At 58.5% G+C, this 17,646-nt stretch overlaps 1 protein-coding gene across 2 annotated transcripts in view; it reads left to right on the forward strand.

Moving 5' to 3' along the window:
* Positions 1 to 17,483, forward strand: part of PLEKHM2 (pleckstrin homology and RUN domain containing M2) — a 38,605-nt gene extending 21,122 nt beyond the window's left edge. The window contains exons 2-20 of one of the 2 annotated variants that reach the window (XM_020281590.2): positions 1,937 to 2,043; positions 2,417 to 2,526; positions 3,064 to 3,163; positions 3,616 to 3,703; positions 4,850 to 5,036; positions 6,413 to 6,472; positions 9,348 to 9,576; positions 11,362 to 12,192; positions 12,445 to 12,514; positions 12,640 to 12,730; positions 13,029 to 13,093; positions 13,419 to 13,507; positions 14,035 to 14,167; positions 14,475 to 14,665; positions 15,074 to 15,139; positions 15,733 to 15,892; positions 16,192 to 16,371; positions 16,454 to 16,570; positions 17,188 to 17,483. In XM_020281590.2, the coding sequence (XP_020137179.2) occupies positions 1,937 to 2,043; positions 2,417 to 2,526; positions 3,064 to 3,163; positions 3,616 to 3,703; positions 4,850 to 5,036; positions 6,413 to 6,472; positions 9,348 to 9,576; positions 11,362 to 12,192; positions 12,445 to 12,514; positions 12,640 to 12,730; positions 13,029 to 13,093; positions 13,419 to 13,507; positions 14,035 to 14,167; positions 14,475 to 14,665; positions 15,074 to 15,139; positions 15,733 to 15,892; positions 16,192 to 16,371; positions 16,454 to 16,570; positions 17,188 to 17,325 (3,012 nt within the window). In that variant the 3' untranslated portion in view covers positions 17,326 to 17,483. The remainder of the gene's footprint in view (positions 1 to 1,936; positions 2,044 to 2,416; positions 2,527 to 3,063; positions 3,164 to 3,615; positions 3,704 to 4,849; positions 5,037 to 6,412; positions 6,473 to 9,347; positions 9,577 to 11,361; positions 12,193 to 12,444; positions 12,515 to 12,639; positions 12,731 to 13,028; positions 13,094 to 13,418; positions 13,508 to 14,034; positions 14,168 to 14,474; positions 14,666 to 15,073; positions 15,140 to 15,732; positions 15,893 to 16,191; positions 16,372 to 16,453; positions 16,571 to 17,187) is intronic. The other variant, XM_012763048.3, reaches the window with a different exon arrangement.
* The last annotated feature ends 163 nt before the right edge of the window (positions 17,484 to 17,646 follow it).

Here is a 17,646-nt window from a genome sequence, read left to right on the forward strand (position 1 = left end):
TCACAGCAACCTCAGACTCCTGCGCACAAGCGATCCTGCTGCCTCAGCCTCCCGAGTAGCTGGGACTACAGGCATGCGCCACTATGCCCAGCTAATTTTTTCTATATATATGAGTTGGCCAATTAATTTCTTTCTATTTATAGTAGAGACAGGGTCTCGCTCTTGCTCAGGCTGGTTTCAAACTCCTGACCTCGAGCAATCCGCCCGCCTCGGCCTCCCAGAGTGCTAGGATTACAGGCGTGAGCCACCGCGCACGGCCAGTATGGCTACTTTTATAATCAAGAAAATGAATAAGCCTCTGTTTTGCTTTTTTAATAAGGAAACCTCACTGGATCTCTAAGATCTTTCCAGCTCTAACATCTGCCTAACTCTCCCTGAGCTCAGATTTACTTAGGTTTTAAAATTAAAAAAAAGAAAAAGAAAAGATTGCCACCAGTGTTGCAGTACCTCGATACTAAAAAGTGTGCAGGAATGCTTCCGGGCATTGCTGAGAGGGAGTTGTGCAGTTCTGTGGGCTCCTTGCTCTTTCTTTCAGCTCTAGAAACCTTTCCTTCTGGTGCTCTGATTTGCTTGCCTCTGGGAGGAGGGCAGGGAAGACCACGCAGCACTGAGGTCTGTTCCCAGCTAGCGGGGCTGCTGGGCTTTCTCCGGGCCACAGAGAAGAGAGGCTATTTTTGTTGTGAGGACTGAATCGTTGGCCTCTCTCCAAGAGCACATGCTTATTGGTGTGGTTGATGTATCTTGCCTGCTGCGGCCGTCTCTACCACCGCTTCCAGAAAACACTTGAGAACACATTTGTCCCAAGAGCTTAACCCTAAGACGAGCATTCAGGATCTGTGCTCTTTCCGTGTGTTCTTCTCCCTTCTGGCCATGGCAAGGGCAACAGCTGGCAAAGATATGGCTAATGTGAACTTGGAGAGACTTTTCTTCTAGGGCTTTACTTGAAAGTGGCCCTCCCTCCGTAACTGGGGTTGCAGAGAACTGTTACTGGTTAGCTGTAACCAGGCCGGTAGAGCCACCTTTGCCCTCCTCATTAGCCTGGTGGGTTTGCACAGTGCTGCAGGTCACCTCACCTGCTGTCCAAATCTCCTTGTATCAGTCCAGCCTGGGAACAGTGTCCTTGGTGTAGGGTGAACATGAGCCTGGCGTGCGCCCGGATGCATATCTAGCCTTGTCAGTTTCCTCAGGCAAATCCAGTGCCCTGTGTCAGCCTCTGGCAGGAAGGCCATCAGACCAGGTGCCCCAGTCCCTCGGCTCTTAGTGCGTGCAGAGGGCAGCTCCAAGCAGGGTGTTGCACAACCCCGGGATGTGTGTGGCATTTATATGGCTAGCACTATATGTAGTGCACACCACCTGAGACCTATGCATCAAGTTGTCATCATGCAAAGTGCTTACTGAGGTGAGGGCCTCTTGTGGACTAGGTTGTCAGGGTGTAGCCTTTGCCTTCTGGAACTTCCAGTACAGGACCAGCAGCTGGGATGGGGTGGTTTGAAGTAGATGTCTCTGTTATCACGAATGCATCATTTCACTATGGTTTTCTCAGCTACCTTTTTTTTTGAGACAGACTCTCACTCTGTTGCCTGGGCTGGAGTGCCGTGGCATCAGCCTAGCTCACAGAAACCTCAAACTCCTGGGCTCAAGCGATCCTCCTGCCTCAGCCTCCTGAGTAGCTGGGACTACAGGCATGTGCCACTGTGCCCAGCTAATTTTTTCTATATATTTTTTTTAGTTGGCCAATTAATTTCTTTCTATTTTTAGTAGATACAGGGTCTCGCTCTTGCTCAGAGCTGGTTTCGAACTGCTGACCTTGAGCGATCCACCCACCTTGGCCTCCTAGAGTGCTAGGATTACAGGCCTCAGCTACCTTCTTGATTCCAGAACTTCTGTAGCCCTCCTCTTTATCCATTTCTGATTTGGGGGAGCTTTTTCCTTTCAGTTGCAGAGCTACTTTGCTGCGTGTGAGGACGAGACCCCTGCCATCCGGAATCACGACAAGGTCCTGCAGCGTCTGTGTGAGCACCTGGACCACGCGCTGCTGTACGGGTGAGGTGGAGGAAGTTTCTGAAGACGGGAGCACGTGGGGCACAGTCGGGGCCATGGGTGGCCTGCAGAGAGAAAGCCCCAGCTTTTGTGCCTTTCTCTTTGCCCCTGGCAGAAAGAGATTTGTTCCACTCAAGTGGGCTGCAGTCTGTCTGCAGTCATCCCAGTAAATCGTCCCTGTGCAGACAAACATGCTGGGGGGCGGGCTGGCCACAGATGAACCGATGGTGTGAAGGCGTGCTGCTTGCCTGTGGGACCCTGTGGGACTCCGTCACTTCCTGCCTCGAGCGGTGACGTGAAGGCTGCGGGCCAGCTGACTGCAGCCTCGCAGGGCAGCCCCCTGCAGCTCCCGGCAGCTCCTGTCCTCTTTTCTCAGCCTGCAAGACCTGTCCTCTGGCTACTGGGTGCTCGTGGTGCATTTCACCCGGAGAGAGGCCATCAAGCAGATCGAGGTTCTGCAGCATGTGGCCACCAACCTGGGGCGCAGTGAGTAGTGACAAGGAGACACTGGGCAAGGACCCGTTTCATGGGTAGCTTGAGACTCAGGGTCAGCCCTGGGAGGCTGATTACCTTGTGGTGTCCGGGAGGCCGTGGGGTGTTAAAATGCCGGCACCCTGCACGAGGCTTCTTATCTCCCTGCATGTGACAGTTAGTGGCACAGCAGTGATGGGGTGAAGGAGAGGGAGCCGCCAACAAGAACTGGACTCCTGTCAGATCCCAGCCTGAGCACATGATGCGGAGTCTGGTTCCCCCCCCAGGTAGGATCAGTGTTAGCTACGGGATCAGCGCAGAGCCAGCTGAAGTATGCAGCCTGCCCCCTTAGCAGAGCGTCCTGGCCAGCCACGGGCTGGGTCTGCCTGGAAAACAAAGAGCCCAGGCGTTATGGTGTCCCACCAAGTGAGAAGGCTGGTGGGGTGCCCGCTCCCCTCACTTGCTCTTTCTTTCCTCTCTGCCCTTGCTTGGCAAGTAAACGCCAGCGCCCTGCCAGGCCTTCCTGCCAGTTACTCCTGCCTTCGTTTGCAGGCCGGGCCTGGCTGTACCTGGCCCTCAACGAGAACTCCCTGGAGAGCTACCTGCGGCTGTTCCAGGAGAACCTGGGTCTGCTGCATAAGTACTACGTCAAGTGAGTGTCGGAGTGGCCTGTCTCTCCTGGCCTCAGAGCCACTCCCAGAGGCCCTTGCCACGCACTGGCGTCCTGCTGGGCTCCTGTGTACAGCTGGGTGCTCGGCAGCTGCCCGACGATCCTCTACCTGGCCTCCAACCTGACCGGAGCGCCCAGCCCTTGGCTCCCCCGCTGCCGGGGTTGCTGCAGGAACAGTGTTTAGTAGCCGCTGAGAGCCTGGCGGGCCTCACGCAGGCCCGTCTCTGAAGACACTGGCAGGACAGTGCAGTGTGGCTCCAAACCTAGTAGGAGAATGGCAGAAGTAGAGTGGTGGGTACGGCTCTATCAAGCCGGGTGCCATCCAGGGGACGGAATGTCACATGTCAAATTTCAGCACAGTTGGCATGATGGTGAGGTTGGCCAAGCTGGTAACCAAACCCAGAAGCACCATTTTGGCTTGTTGTGTCTCGCAGGAACGCCCTGGTCTGCAGTCACGATCACCTGACACTCTTCCTGACCTTGGTGTCCGGGCTGGAGTTCATTCGGTTCGACCTGGACCTGGTGAGACACCACAGCTCCCGCCTCCCATGGGAAGCAGAGAGGTGGGCAGGGTGGGGGCAGGCCGAGCGGTGGCTTCACTTTTCAGGCCTCTTTCAGGGAGTGACTGAGGATGGCCTGTGTGTTCCGGTGCGGGAGAGGTTGCAGGGTCATGGAATTGAGTGGAAGGGGGGTGGTTCTCTCTTAGCTTATTTATGGCAAGAACTCCTGATTCAGACCGCTTCCTCCTGTCTCTCTGTGCAACTTGGAGAAAAGCCACATTTGCTTGGAGTATCTTAGCCCGGAAAGAGTCACCTGCATGTTTAGGACATGAGCGTTTGAGGACAAAGCAAATTCAGCCCTTTGATTCCTGGGATCCCAGCAACTGCCGTCAACACCATGCTCCCACCTGCCGTGCTCTGGGCCCCCCTCTTCAGTTGCTCAAGCTTCCCCCGACTTCACGCACTGTTCAGATGTGTTGCTGGCCTGGAGCTAAAAAGGCTCCCAAGCACGTCCGTGACTCAGGCGCATCAAGATGGATGTGGCTGCCCTGTCCTAACTGAGTCACCTTCCGTGGCTCCTGCCCTCATGGCACAGACTGAAAAAGGAACTTGGCTAGTACAGGTCGAACATCCCTAATACGAAAACCCAAAATCCGAAATGCTTCAAAATCTGAAACCTTTTGAGTGCTGATATGACGCCAAAGGAAATGCTCACTGAAGCATTTCGGATTTCAGATTTTCGGATTAGGGATGCTTACCTGATAAGTGTAATGGACGTATTCCAAAATCTAAAAAAATCTGAAATCTGGGAACACTTGTGGTTCCAAGCATTCCCGATAAGGGATATTCAACCAGTAGTAGAAATTGGAGAAAATGAGCAATTCTAATAGTAAAAGCAATCGAAGAAATATCAGAGGGTGTAGGGGGGCTCTGAGAGTCCTGTCATCTGTCAGGCCGAAGTCCACAGCTTTGAAAGCCAGCACCATTCATGTTGCTCTTCTTAGCAGCTTATGTCTGAATTCACTGCTTTAAGCCCATTAATTCCCCAAGGGAAAACTAGCATGGGAGGGAACGGCAGAGGCAGATGCACGTGTCCCAAGCCTGGATTCGCTGTTTTCCAGCCCACCTGAGCCTCCCACCAAACCTCCCTCTTCGCCTCTCTCCTCAGGACGCCCCTTACCTAGACCTGGCCCCCTACATGCCCGACTACTACAAACCTCAGTACCTGCTGGACTTTGAAGACCGTCTTCCCAGCTCGGTCCACGGCTCAGACAGCCTGTCCCTCAACTCCTTCAACTCCGTTACCTCCACCAACCTGGAGTGGGATGACAGTGCAATTGCCCCATCTAGTGAGGGTGAGTGGCCCAGGGCAGAAAGGAGCCAGCCTCCGCTGGCAGCTGGACTCTGGAGCCACTTAAGCCTGGCTGGGTGACGTCTTTCTTGGCTAGTTTTGGTCTGGTGATTGGAATTTTCAGTTACTCAGGGCCAGCCATTTCCCAGATCTTCATTTACTCAGAGTCCCTCTGGTGGCTAAAATATGGATTCTGGGCACAAAGAGCCAAAATGAGATTTTATGCATGTTAGACCCTTTTCCAGAAGGCTCTAGTCACGTGCCCCGGGGCAGTGTTCTGAGCAATGTGACCTGGGAACTCATGCCTGACCGTCACAGGGGTGAGCGCTGCCTGCTTTGGAGAGGGCACCCCACCCCAGATCCTAGGCAGAAAGAGGCTGAGCAACTCCTAGAAGGAGAAGAGAGAGCTGAGTGGGTCAAAAGCCTCGGGGGAGCCTGCCACAGTGTCCCGTGTGTCTGTCCAATTTCCAAGTCCCTCCTGCCCTCGCTGGTGTGTTCAGGATGGTCTCACCCATTGCATCAGACACTGAGGAGAACTCTGTAGGTCATTTTGTTGTTTTGGTCCAACAATTTATTGGAACAGCCTGGTTTCTTTCAAACCTTGGACCTTGGTATTTGTTGGTAAAACTGACCATTGCCCCAGCCTTGTCCCCTGTGGGAAACCAGGTCTCTTCATTCACCCCACCCCACCCCACCCCCCGGAAGGGGATCCAAGTACACGTTCAGCCCCTGGAGCTCCCCAGAGTTGCCTCAGCATTGAGACCTTGACCTTCCTCTTTCTGTATTTCTGCTGTGTCACTGGTTGTAGTCCCAGGGAAGGGAGGTCACTTTCAGACTAGCTGTTAGCGAGGCCTGTGGTGCTCAGTGTTTGAGCAGATGGTGGCCCAGTCTGTCCCGATGGGGCCCGTGGGCTGCCTGGGAGAAGTCGGGGGGTGGGCCTGGCAGGAGCAGCCGGAGCAGCGTGGACAGAGGTGTCCCCTTGGGCCCACCTCATCTCAGCAATTTGGAGATGGCACAGCTCAAGGTGCTCGAGCAGGACCTTACTGCTCTGCTGGGGTGCAGAGGGAAGGAAGGCAAAGGGTAGAAAACAAGCTTAGGTACAAGGGTGTCCAGGTGTCTCTGTGCCAGCCCCAGCTTCTAGGTGTGGACAGGGATTGTCACCAGAGGTCTTTCCAGCCTGTCAAAAGCTGCTGGGCCAGTGCCGGAGCTAAGAAGCAGCCAGGGCCCCAGTAAGGTCCCTGAGGTTGTTAGATAAAATGTAGAAAGTTTAAGTCTTTCCTCTCCTGTTTTCTCCCCATGTCTCCCACCCCGTTGCCCCTACCCTCCCTGTCCCTCCACTGCCTGTGTTCTAATCTTCAGTTTTGTCCCTCGTTTTTGTAGATTATGATTTTGGAGATGTGTTTCCAGCAGTGCCGTCTGTACCCAGCACAGACTGGGAAGGTGGGACAGAGTCCGCTGTTATCCTCTTTTCCTGTTTTGCAATGTCTCCATGCCAAGCTTGCTGCATGTATCAAAATCAGCTCCTTATTATTTATAATAACGCCCATGATCATAATAAAGCCAAGTTTGGTGTCCTAACAGATGGAATTCTGCAGTAGAAGAACTTGACCTTTAGACCTAGGTGAATCCCTTCTCCCAGTGCAGGACTCTGGCCTTTGTGTGGTAGCCTTTTGGAGTCACTGAGTCACTGTGGTTTGGGGGACAGTGGATCACCCTTCCTGAATCTGGTGCCAGTTGATGCTTACGAGGTGTATAGGAAAGCCGCTGAGTTGTAGGGCACTAGTGGCCTGAGCCAGTGAGCCGAGATTTGTTCTGGAAAACGATGCCTTTAAACTTGTGGATCGTAAGCTCCTTTGGGTCAGACGTTCATCAGGGAGAGAGACAGAGCTGAATTCTTTCAGCCCATTCCTAACGGCTTCCTCATGTGTGTTTTGGAGCAATATTGAGGTCCAAGTGAGTGAATTGCCCAGGTACAGCTGAAACTTCCTGCAGGGAGAATCTCTTTGAAGTTTTAAGGCAGATAGAATAAAATCTGTCAGCCCTCCCACTCTGGCTACCAGGCAGCAGTGCTTGGGCAGTTTTCTGCCGGAAACCTGCTTCTGGGCTTGCATAAATTCATAAAGCTATTCCCCAGGCTCCTGTAATTACGCAAAAGTTGACTTTCTGATAAGGTGACTGCTTCCCCTGAATCCGAGGCCACGCCAGATCCCCTTTAGTAAAGAGCCCCCTGCCCTGTGGGCCACCTCCAGCCGGGGTGGGGGTGCCTGGCCGGGAGGTGAGAGCCGCCTCACCCAGAGGATGAGGAGCGGGGCTCTCCCCGTGTTGTTAGAGACACGATCTCCGAGGAATGGATGATGGAGATTTTTTCCCCACGTAATAGGGCTATGAAATAGTTTCACTTTATGGGAAATAAGATACAGCATTGGGAAAAATAAATTATGTTACCTGGCCAGGAGGGTAGCGTTGAAGAGTCCCATGTTAAATTAGCCTGAAATCCAGAATTCCATCCTAACATCATTTTCCTCTCAGCCTCTCCTCTTGCAGCCCACGTGCTGGGCAGTGGTTGTTTGCCCCTCTGATTCTAACAACTAACCTCCTGCTGACATGCCTGTTGCAGTCCCTTGTCAAGCAGGGCCTGACGTTCCTCTGCAGCCCTCCAGAGCTCCCCGGGGCCTGAGAACTAACAGCACTGCTTGGGGGCCAGGCTGGGCCCCCAGGGCAGGGGGAGATTTGCCCCAGCAGTGACCTCCTGCTTTCCTAAGTCCTTGAGCACTGCAGAATTGCTGCGCACACTCTGGCAGCTCACCTGGGGAGGCTCTGTGTTCTCCTTGGACCTGGAGGGAAGCAGGACTTGGGGCAGCTCCAATCTCTGGGCTCCGGGGCTAGGATTTGGGGTGGCCGTTCCATGGTCTTTGGCTTGTTTACAGGACTGGTGGGTATCCCAACCTTGACACCCACCATGTCCAGGGTCACTCACCTCTCGGGACTCCTCTGGGAGCAGCTGCATGTGTGCAGAGCACCCTGGGGTCCGGAACAAGAACTCGTGGGCGTGGCAGGAGCCCTGCTCTGACGAAGGACTTGGTTTTCTGCATCTGAGAACTCAGGCTCTGAGGCCCCAGGTCTCAGATGTTGCTAGTGTTTTTCTGGCAGAGCTGGTAACAGCTTTGGCCCCTTCTTTACCCTTACATTAAAAGACAGTATGCTTTTTAACAACACAGACAGTGTGCTGCGTGAGCAGACAGCTGCCTGCAGTTTGCGAGACCCACTGAGACCTTGCCAGCAGGTTGGGCCCTCCCAGCAGGCTGGGGGCAGCATTTTTGCCTCCTCTCCTCTGGGCAGATAATGGCCAGCAAGACGGGCATAGGCCAGCAAGTGGAGCAGGACCAGCCTGTGTCCCTTGCCATTAACCCTCACCAGGAGGTGTCACCAGCTGGGCTCAGTTCTCTGCTTGGGCCACTCCCACCTGCCACGGGATAAATGGCCTGTGTGCTGCCATGCCAGTGCTCTCTCCCCTCCCTGCCCTGTAGCCTGGGATGGATGGGTGGGTGGCAGTGGGCATCAAACCAACTTTTCTCTGGAGGGGCGGCAGTGCCCCACCTTCTCCCCAGGTGGTGCTGTGGGGAGGGTGTGACTCAGGACCCATCAGCCCGGAGTTCTCAGCTCCACCCTTACATGGCCTGGGGGATGCTGGGAGAGCAGCCTCTGTGGGGACAGCCATGGCCACACCTGCCTTTGCTCCCTCGTCCCTCGTTCTTGTTCCCTGCTCTGTCATCTCCTCTCTACTCTGTGCCCTTCTTTCTGCCCCCGCCTGTGGTCCTCACCCCTCGGGCTCCTCCTCCCGTCCGCTCGGCCCTGCCCTAGTCTGCACTGCTCCCTTTCTCTCCCCCTTCCTCCCTCTTCCTTTGTGTTCCACTTTGTCTGCCCCTGCGGGGACCCTTCAGGGAGTCGGTACCTCTCAGCCCTGCTGCTGACTGCCCCCGGAGGGTCCTGACAGGAGGGCTCTGGGGTTAACCCCAGAGGTGTGCAACTGTCTCCTCTTGGTGGCTCCCAGCCACACTGAGGTCGCCGTCCCTTGAGCCTGGGGGCCCTTAACACAGACCGGCCAAAGTGTCGTGCTCTCTGGTGGTCTCCCAGTGGTGGTAGGGACGGTGTCCCGCCAAGCTGCTCCTAAAGCACAAACCCCGTGTCCTGATGGGTTGGGGCTTCTCCTCTCTAAACGGGCACCCCATCAGGTTTCCCTGGGAGGAACTTGCTCTGGGGGCCTGGGGCCCAGACAGTGTCTGATGGGCTGTGTCCTGCCTCCTTGTCCTCCCAGACGGAGACCTCACAGACACCGTCAGCGGCCCCCGCTCCACCACCTCGGACCTGGCCAGCAGCAAGGCTTCCACCCGGAGCCCCACCCAGCGCCACAACCCCTTCAACCAGGAGCAGGCAGAGGTCGTTTCCTCCTCCGATACCACCCCCGTGCACACCACCCCTCCGGAGAAGGACGAGTCCCGGGCCCTGGACCTGCCAGACGCCTGCACGGAGCTCGAGGTCATCAGGTCAGCGGGAAGGGGCCCAGAGAGGAGGTGGGTGCTGGGGTCTGACCTGTGCACTCCTGGCATCATTTTTCAGTCCATGGTAGACTGGGATGCCCCCTGAGGGCAGCTGGACATCTTCCTGGAGACCCTGCCCGCTGTTAGGGCGTTCTTTGGGCCAGGGGAAGCGGCCCGGGCTGGTCAGCTCGGGCTGCCGTAGCAAAGGGCCAGGGACGGGCACTTAGAACAGCAGATGCTGTTTGTCAGTTGGGGAGGCAGGAAGTCTGAGATCGAGGTGCCAGCACGGTCAGGCTCTGGCGAGGGCTCTCTTCTGGATTCACAGGTTTCTGTCTCTTGCTGTGTCTCCACGTAGTGGACAGCAGAGAGAGCTCTCTGGGGTCCCTGTCATAAGGGCATTATCCCATTCATGAGGGCACCTCATGGGCTAATCACCTCCCAAAGGCCCCACCTCCTGATACCATGTCGAGGTTATGATTTCAACATAGGAGTTTGGGCCGGGCACGGTGGCTTGCGCCTGTAATCCTAGCACTCTGGGAGGCCAACCTGGGAGGATCGCTTGAGGTCAGGAGTTCAAGACCAGTCTGAGCAAGAGTGAGACACCCTCTCTTCTCCCCCCCACCCCCCCTCATCAAAAATAGAAAACATTAGCCAGGCGTGGTGGTATGGGCCTGTAATCCCAGCTACTTGGGGGGCTGAGGCAGGAGGATCGCTTGAGCCCAGGAGTTAGAGGTTAGTATGAGTTACGATGGTGCCACTGCACTCTAGCCAGGGTGACAGAGTGAAACTCCTGTCTCAAAAAAAAAAAAAATTAGGAATTTGGTGGGGCAGTGGGGAGATGACACATTCAGTCTCTTGCCAAGGCCAAAGCCCTGGAGGCAGGTGGCGCAGGCAGTGGCCACAGCTGGTATCTGGGGCCTTGTCCAGGCTTCCAGGACCTTTGTCCAGTCCTTCTAGTACCAGATAGCACCTTCAGACCGCTTCTTCCCAAGGAAGATCTTGGAAGTTAATGCTTAATTTCTGAGATCCATACCAATTCTAGTTCAGCCCAGCTCACTGAAGGAAAAGTATCTTTGTCACGTTGGCAGGGACACAGAAGGGAAGGAGGTGAGTGAAAGTGGGACTATTGGCCAGAGCCTCCTCAGCTCAGGAGGTGATCCAGCCACTGCCCTTGAAGCTCTGCCCTGGGAACAAGAAGCCCTGTGCATGTCCGGCCTCCTGGAGGCTTGCAGCCCCAGGCAGGGCCTTGCTCTGGAGCCAGGGGGCCCACCCCACTGGCTGGGTCCAGGCAGGGTGGCGTTCACAGTTCAGAGCTGGGATCACTTAGCTGGGCCCACCCTAGCCAACTTGGAAGCAAAGAGGAGGGCCAGGAGTTTGAGCCCCGAAAAAGAAGTACATTACTGGGTGCTCGTCCATGGTGATACCTGCTGAGGAGGGGTCGGCGCAGCATCCATTGTGCGCACAGGGAGGGTTCAGTGGAAGGGCATGGCCTGTGTTTGTGTCCTAGAGCTAGCTCCGTTGTTCCCTCAGGAGGAACCTATGGGACCTGCTCAGGGGTTCCTCTGGCTGCTGTCATCTGTGCCTCCCTCCCACGGCCCCCTGCCCCTCCTCTGCCGGCAACGGGGCTGCCCTGGGGCCCGGGACCCCTCACCCAGCACTGCCCAGGACCATGGAAGCACTGGCTGTGCCTTCGGAGGTCACACTCCCAGGATCGCCCCTTTGACCCAGCCTGGTTTCCCTCAGGACGGGGGTACTGAGGTGCTAAGTCTCTCCCCATCATGACTATCCCAGGGTCACCAAGAAGAAGAAAGTCGGCAAGAAGAAGAAGACCAGATTGGACGAGGAAGCAAGTCCACTTCACCCAGCCTCCGGCCAGCACAAGTGTGCCAGGCAGGAGGATGGTGAGAGCCTCGTCAGCAGCTCCGGCCTGGGGCGGGACTCGCCGGACGCCACCCTTGAGGAGGGAGAGGGCCCGAGCCGCACAGCCGGGAGCAGCGAGCGCTCTGAGCTCGGCCACGTGGGCTTGCTGATCCCCGAAATGAAGGACACCTCCATGGAGCGCCTGGGACAGCCCCTGAGCAAGGTCATTGACCAGCTCAACGGGCAGCTGGACCCCAGCACCTGGCGTTCCCACGTTGAGCCCCCTGACCAGTCCTTTCGGACCGGCTCTCCCGGGGTTACCCCGGAGAGGCCGCCATTTTGCGACTTTAGTGAGGGGCTTTCAGCCCCAGTGGACTTCTACCGCTTTACCGTCGAGAGTCCAAGCACTGTTACATCAGGTGGCAGCAACCATGACGCTGCAGGGCTTGGCCAACCGCTGCATGTTCCTAGTAGCCCTGAGGCTGCTGGCCAAGAAGAAGAGGGAGGAGGAGGAGAGGGACAGACGCCTGGGCCCCTAGAGGACACCATGGGGGAGGCTCAGGACCTGGAGGCCCAGGAGGTAGAGGCCCAGCTGTCCCTGGACAGGGAGGGGCCTGTGCCCGAGCTGGAGCCCGGGACTCAGGAGGCTCTTTGCCGGCTCAAGCGAGACCAGCCCAGCCCGTGTCTGAGCAGCGCCGAGGACTCGGGGGTGGACGAGGGGCAGGGGAGCCCGTCTGAGATGATCCATTCGTCAGAGTTCAGGTAAGCGAGGCTGTCTGTGCGGCTGGATTGACATTCGCCCAGTCCTTGAAGCAGGGGACATCGGGCCTCCGGTCTCCCAAGAAACCAAGCACAACTCCCAGGAGCCCTAGCTGGGGGAGAGGGGGTGTGACGTGCGCTCCCTAACTTTGGCTCCCGGTGGGCGGTGGAGCCACCACCACCTGCTCTGCAGGTGAGGCCTGTGCCCCCAGGCCCAGCTGACACCTCGCCCTTCCCACGCTTGGCCCCTCACAGGGTGGACAACAATCACTTGCTCCTGCTGATGATCCACGTGTTTCGAGAAAATGAAGAGCAGCTGTTCAAAGTAAGTCCCAGGAACTCTGGACCGAGCCCAAGATAGCCGGGGCAAGCCAGGCAGACATGTGCGGAGGGGTGGCGTGCGTCTGGGCAGGCGCCACGGGGCTGACTCTGGCTGCTTCGGCCCCTCAGATGATCCGCATGAGCACCGGGCACATGGAGGGCAACCTGCAGCTGCTGTACGTGCTGCTCACGGACTGCTGCGTCTACCTGCTCCGGAAAGGTGCCTGCCGCCCCTGGCAGAGCGGGTTGGGGATGAGACTGGCCCTCCCCGTGTCCCCAGTCCCCCTGCCCCTCGCCTCTCAGCCGCCTGGCCTGTCGTGATGAGAAGGCACTCCAAGGAAGGTGTTGCCGGCAGTCCCAGGGCCCGAAACACGAGCACCCATGCCGTTCTCCTGCTGCGCGGTTTCACACTGCAGGGCAAAGACGGGTCCTCTCCGAGAGGGGCCCGGCCTTGGAGAAGGGGGCAGGGGAAGGAAAGAGGCCAGCGGGGTAACAGGCCTTGGGATCTCCTCTCTCAGGGGCCGCAGAGAAGCCATACCTGGTGGAGGAGGCCGTTTCTTACAATGAACTTGACTATGTGTCGGTGAGTTCAGGCTCCGCAGTTGGTGTCCCTGCTGTAGGTGCAGGGCTTCTGGGGCCACCCCCCTTAGAGATGCAGAGTGAGGCACGTCCCCTGACTGGCCCCTGGGGTTCTCACAGAGGATTCCGTGGGTGACACCGGGGATAAGAACCAAGCTCAAGGCTGCCTCCTGCACCAGATGTCTGACCGTCCTGCCTGACTCAGGCTACTGGGACTTTAGGTGGAGGCGACCCCAGGGCCTGCTCCCTCCTCCCCAGCCAGCGCTCAGCCTGGCGACACTGCCTCCCCGCCAAGGCCTGTGTGCATGTCAGGGTGTGGTTTCTGGCAGGTCGGCCTCGACCAGCAGACGGTGAAGCTCGTGTGCACCAACCGCAGGAAGCAGTTTCTGCTGGACACCGCCGACGTGGCCCTGGCTGAGTGAGTGGCAGTCCCCGGCCCGCTAGCAGGACTGCCATTGGTGTGGCGTGGCCTGGGGGTGGGGAGCAGGACAGAAGGGAAACCTGTGGTCTGGTCAGAGTGACAGGCGAGTGGACCATCACCAACTGACTGACTCGTGTGGTCAGCGCAGGTGACCTCAAGAAGGGAAGCGGGGTGGCATGAGTCGCCCAACAGGAAGGAAGGCACAGAGCCATGCTGCCGGGCCGTGCTGTGCCCTCCAGCACTTGTATCATCGTGCACGCCCCTCCGTTCAAGTCCTGCCAACTGTCACCTTGTCTGTCTTCCCTCACTGTCAACATCCAAGGCCCCTCAGCCATTGGGAATGGCCGGGCCTTCTCCAGTGACCGTCTGATGACCTCAGACTCCCACCTCCTCGCTGCCCTGCCTGCCGCTCTGAGCACAGGGTCCAGCCAGGCCCCTCCCTCAAGCTTCGGTGACCGCTCCAGGCCCTGTCGGGTCGAAGCCCTGTTCCCAGGCCCCTGACAGCAGCCCCGCTCCCTGCGCAGGTTCTTTCTGGCTTCTTTGAAGTCAGCCATGATCAAAGGCTGTCGAGAGCCACCCTACCCCAGTATCCTGACGGATGCCACTATGGAGAAGCTGGCACTGGCCAAATTTGTGGCCCAGGAATCTAAGTGTGAGGTAAGAACCCTGGAGAGGGAGGTGGGTCACATTCCTTGAGACACTAGTGTGACAGCCAGCCTTGCTATTAGGGTTAAGCCATGCAAATAGGTGTCATTAGCATTTCTCAATATCCCCCCCCCCCCCCCCCCCCCCCCCCCGCCTGCGACAGGCTTTCTTACTCTGGGTCCTGTCCTCCTCCCTCCTTGCTATGTCCTGAGGTTAAAACACCCTTGCTCTCTCCACGGCCACTCCTGGTGCCGGTCCATCAGTGAGCCACCTGCCTGGCTGGGACCTCACCCACTTTGTCTGCTGCCCCCACCCCCAGGCATCCGCCGTTACTGTGCACTTCTACGGGCTTGTGCACTGGGAGGACCCTCTGGACGAGTCCCTGGGCCCCGTCCCCTGCCACTGCTCTCCCCCCGAGAACACCATCACCAAAGAAGGCATGCTGCACTACAAGGCGGGCACCTCCTACCTGGGCAAGGAACACTGGAAGACTTGCTTCGTGGTGCTCAGGTGGGAGTCCCGCGGCCCCATGGCTCAGGCCCAGGCCCTAGAGGTGGTTGGGTGGCTGGGTCCCCAGCAGGTCACTGAGGGAAAGGCCTGAAAAGAGGACACCTCCGCCTCCCTTCTCCACAAGGGCTTTAGAGTAAACGTACCCTGGGTTATTTGTAAAGCCAGTCTACTCAGGGCCACGGTGCCACAGGTGCACTCGGGCTGGGTCTAGCTGAGGAACCGTGATCTGAGCCATGTTCCTGCTGGCCCTCCAGCTCTCTCTTCACCCCCCTCCTTGGATGGCGGCCCCTGGCCTCCTTTGCCTCTGGGGCTGGTGGCCACTACTCATGCAGGGGAGGGGAGGCCTGGGATCCGGACTCTGTGTGGCCCTAGCCCTGGGACGGGCCTCACTCCTCACTCCTCCAACAGCAACGGGATCCTCTACCAGTACCCCGACCGCACGGATGTCATCCCTCTGCTCTCGGTGAATATGGGGTGAGTGTCCCAGGAGACGGGGTGCTGCCTGAAGGTCAAGGCTCGGCTGAGCCTGGGGCCCAGAGCTCTTGTTTTCCCTGGTTTGCCATGGCTGTCCCCCTTGTCAGTTTAGCCTCTCCCCCAGCCCCTACCCAGCAGCCTTGGCTGGGGCCCTGGGGTTTGGCGCACTGTGGGCCACGAGGAGCCCACCGAGGGGAGGAGGGAGGGAGCAAGGATCTCCTTGCCTGGAATGGGACCAGTGTAGGAGGGAGGCAGGCACCCCCCACCCCAAGGAAGCTCCTAGCCTGAAAGGGGACGGACACATGCACCCTTGGAAAGAACCGTGGGTGAATGAATGAATGAATGAATGGGCACCAGTGCTGAGAATGTCACTGATCGCTACTCCTCCCCTGGCCATGTTTGGGTATCTAGAAGGATCTTGGCAATTTCAGAGATAAGGGGTGTTATCTAGAAAGGGGAAGTCTCTCCTGCCAGCCTTGTGGTGTCCCCTGGCCTCAGCTCTGTGGGGCAGGTCCTGTGTCCGCAGCCCCGGGGGCTCCCAACCCACCGCCCCTGCCTCCTCGCTCCCATTTCACCCTCGTCCTCTGGCCCAGGGGGGAGCAGTGCGGTGGCTGCCGGAGATCCAACACCACGGACCGGCCCCACGCCTTCCAGGTCATTCTCGCCGACCGGCCCTGCCTAGAGCTGAGCGCCGAGAGCGAGGCCGAGATGGCCGACTGGATGCAGCACCTCTGCCAGGCCGTGTCCAAGGGGGTGAGCTGCTCCTGCTCCGACAAGATCCCCAGGGTCCCGTCCCCAAACCCGCACCAGTCACAGAGCAACCTGTGAGGACCAGGACAGACTCCAGGGGGCAGCCCAGGAATGGACACTGGAGCTCAGGGCCACCTGCAGCCTAGAGCACTCCCACCATCACCCCTGTCCCCAACTATGCTCCTGATGGGGCGGAGCCTGCCTGACTCCTGGGGGGAGGACAGAGGACTGGGGAGCTCTGGTGCAGCCCAGCCCTGGAGGACTCAGCCTGCCTTGCCCCTGCCCCCTGCCGATGCCCTCAGGTCATCCCCCAGGGGGTGGCTCCCAGCCCCTGCATCCCCTGCTGCCTGGTCCTCACCGATGACCGCATCTTCACCTGCCACGAGGACTGCCAGACCAGCTTCTTCCGCTCGCTGGGCACAGCCAAGCTGGCTGACATCAGCACTGTCTCCACCGAGCCGGGCAAGGAGTACTGTGTCTTGGTGAGCTGGGCACGCGGGGGTGGGACGGCAGCAGGCCCTGCAGGGGGAGATCTCTGCTCACCTGGGGCCTGGCTCGCCCTAGGAGTTCTCCCAGGACAGCCAGCAGCAGCTCCCACCCTGGGTTATCTACCTGAGCTGCACTTCCGAACTGGACCGATTCCTGTCTGCACTGAATTCTGGGTGGAAAACCATCTACCAGGTACCTAGCTCAGCCAGGGCCCCTGTGGAGTGGGAACCACCCCCTGGGGAAAGGAGCCCCCGGCTGCTCCCAGAACCTGGCCCTGCTTCTAGGGCCGGGGGTGGGGTGGTTGACAGCAGAAGCCCTGGGACAGACACAAAGTCCTGACTCCTGGGGAGCCTGAGGGGAAAGCTGAAAATAGAACCCGGGAAACAAAATTCCTGACCTCAGTTCCGGTCAAAAAGCATGAATTAAGTGCTTATGGCGGGCCTAGAGCTGTGCCCAGATGGCACGGGCCCAAGAATGGCAGAGCATGCCCCTCGCCCTCCGAGCTTACCGTGCGGGAGGCGCCCGTTAGGCCCCTGGGCAGAGTGGGTCTTCGAGCACAGGCCATGCCTGGGGCAGGGCTGGTCAGAGCGCGGGCCGCCTTGGGCCAGCCTGGGAGCTGCGGCCTCCCGGGAAGGAGGCGGCTGGGGGAGCACCTCCCATTTTCAGCGCCAACCCTGGTGGAAGTCGTCCCGGGGAGGGGTGTAGAGGGCTCGTGAGGGCAGGGCCAGGCTGGCGCCCGGGAGCCCCGGCAACCCCTGGCAGTGCGGGGCCTGCGGCCCTCACATCTGGCGTGCACGCCCCCAACACAGGTGGACCTCCCACACAAGGCCCTCCAGGAAGCCTCCAACAAGAAGAAATTCGAGGACGCCCTGAGCCTCATCCACAGCGCCTGGCAGCGGAGCGACAGCCTGTGCCGAGGCAGAGCCTCCCGGGACCCCTGGTGCTGAGGCGGGGCTGGTTGGCACCCCGGTGGGGCGGGAAAGGGAGCACGCGTGCCAGCAGGCACTGTGCAGTGGCCGTGCCATCGTCTGCTCGGGAGCCGAGGCACACTCCTGCCCCAGTTGGCAGAACCACCAGTGTGGCTTAAGACAGGTCTCTTCACTCCCAGGGATCCAGATGGGTACCCAGCACCCCGGGCATCCTGCCAGGCAGGGAGCGACTGGAGATCCCTGGGGCGGGGGGTCTGAGCCCTGTGGGCTCTGCAGACGGCCCTCCTCCCTGGGCCTCTGCCCCAGCGTGCACCATCTCTTCAGAATGGCGACGAGAAG

The sequence above is a fragment of the Microcebus murinus genome, chromosome 2, assembly GCF_040939455.1.
Source record: "Microcebus murinus isolate Inina chromosome 2, M.murinus_Inina_mat1.0, whole genome shotgun sequence".
In the NCBI taxonomy this organism is placed as follows: domain Eukaryota; kingdom Metazoa; phylum Chordata; class Mammalia; order Primates; family Cheirogaleidae; genus Microcebus; species Microcebus murinus.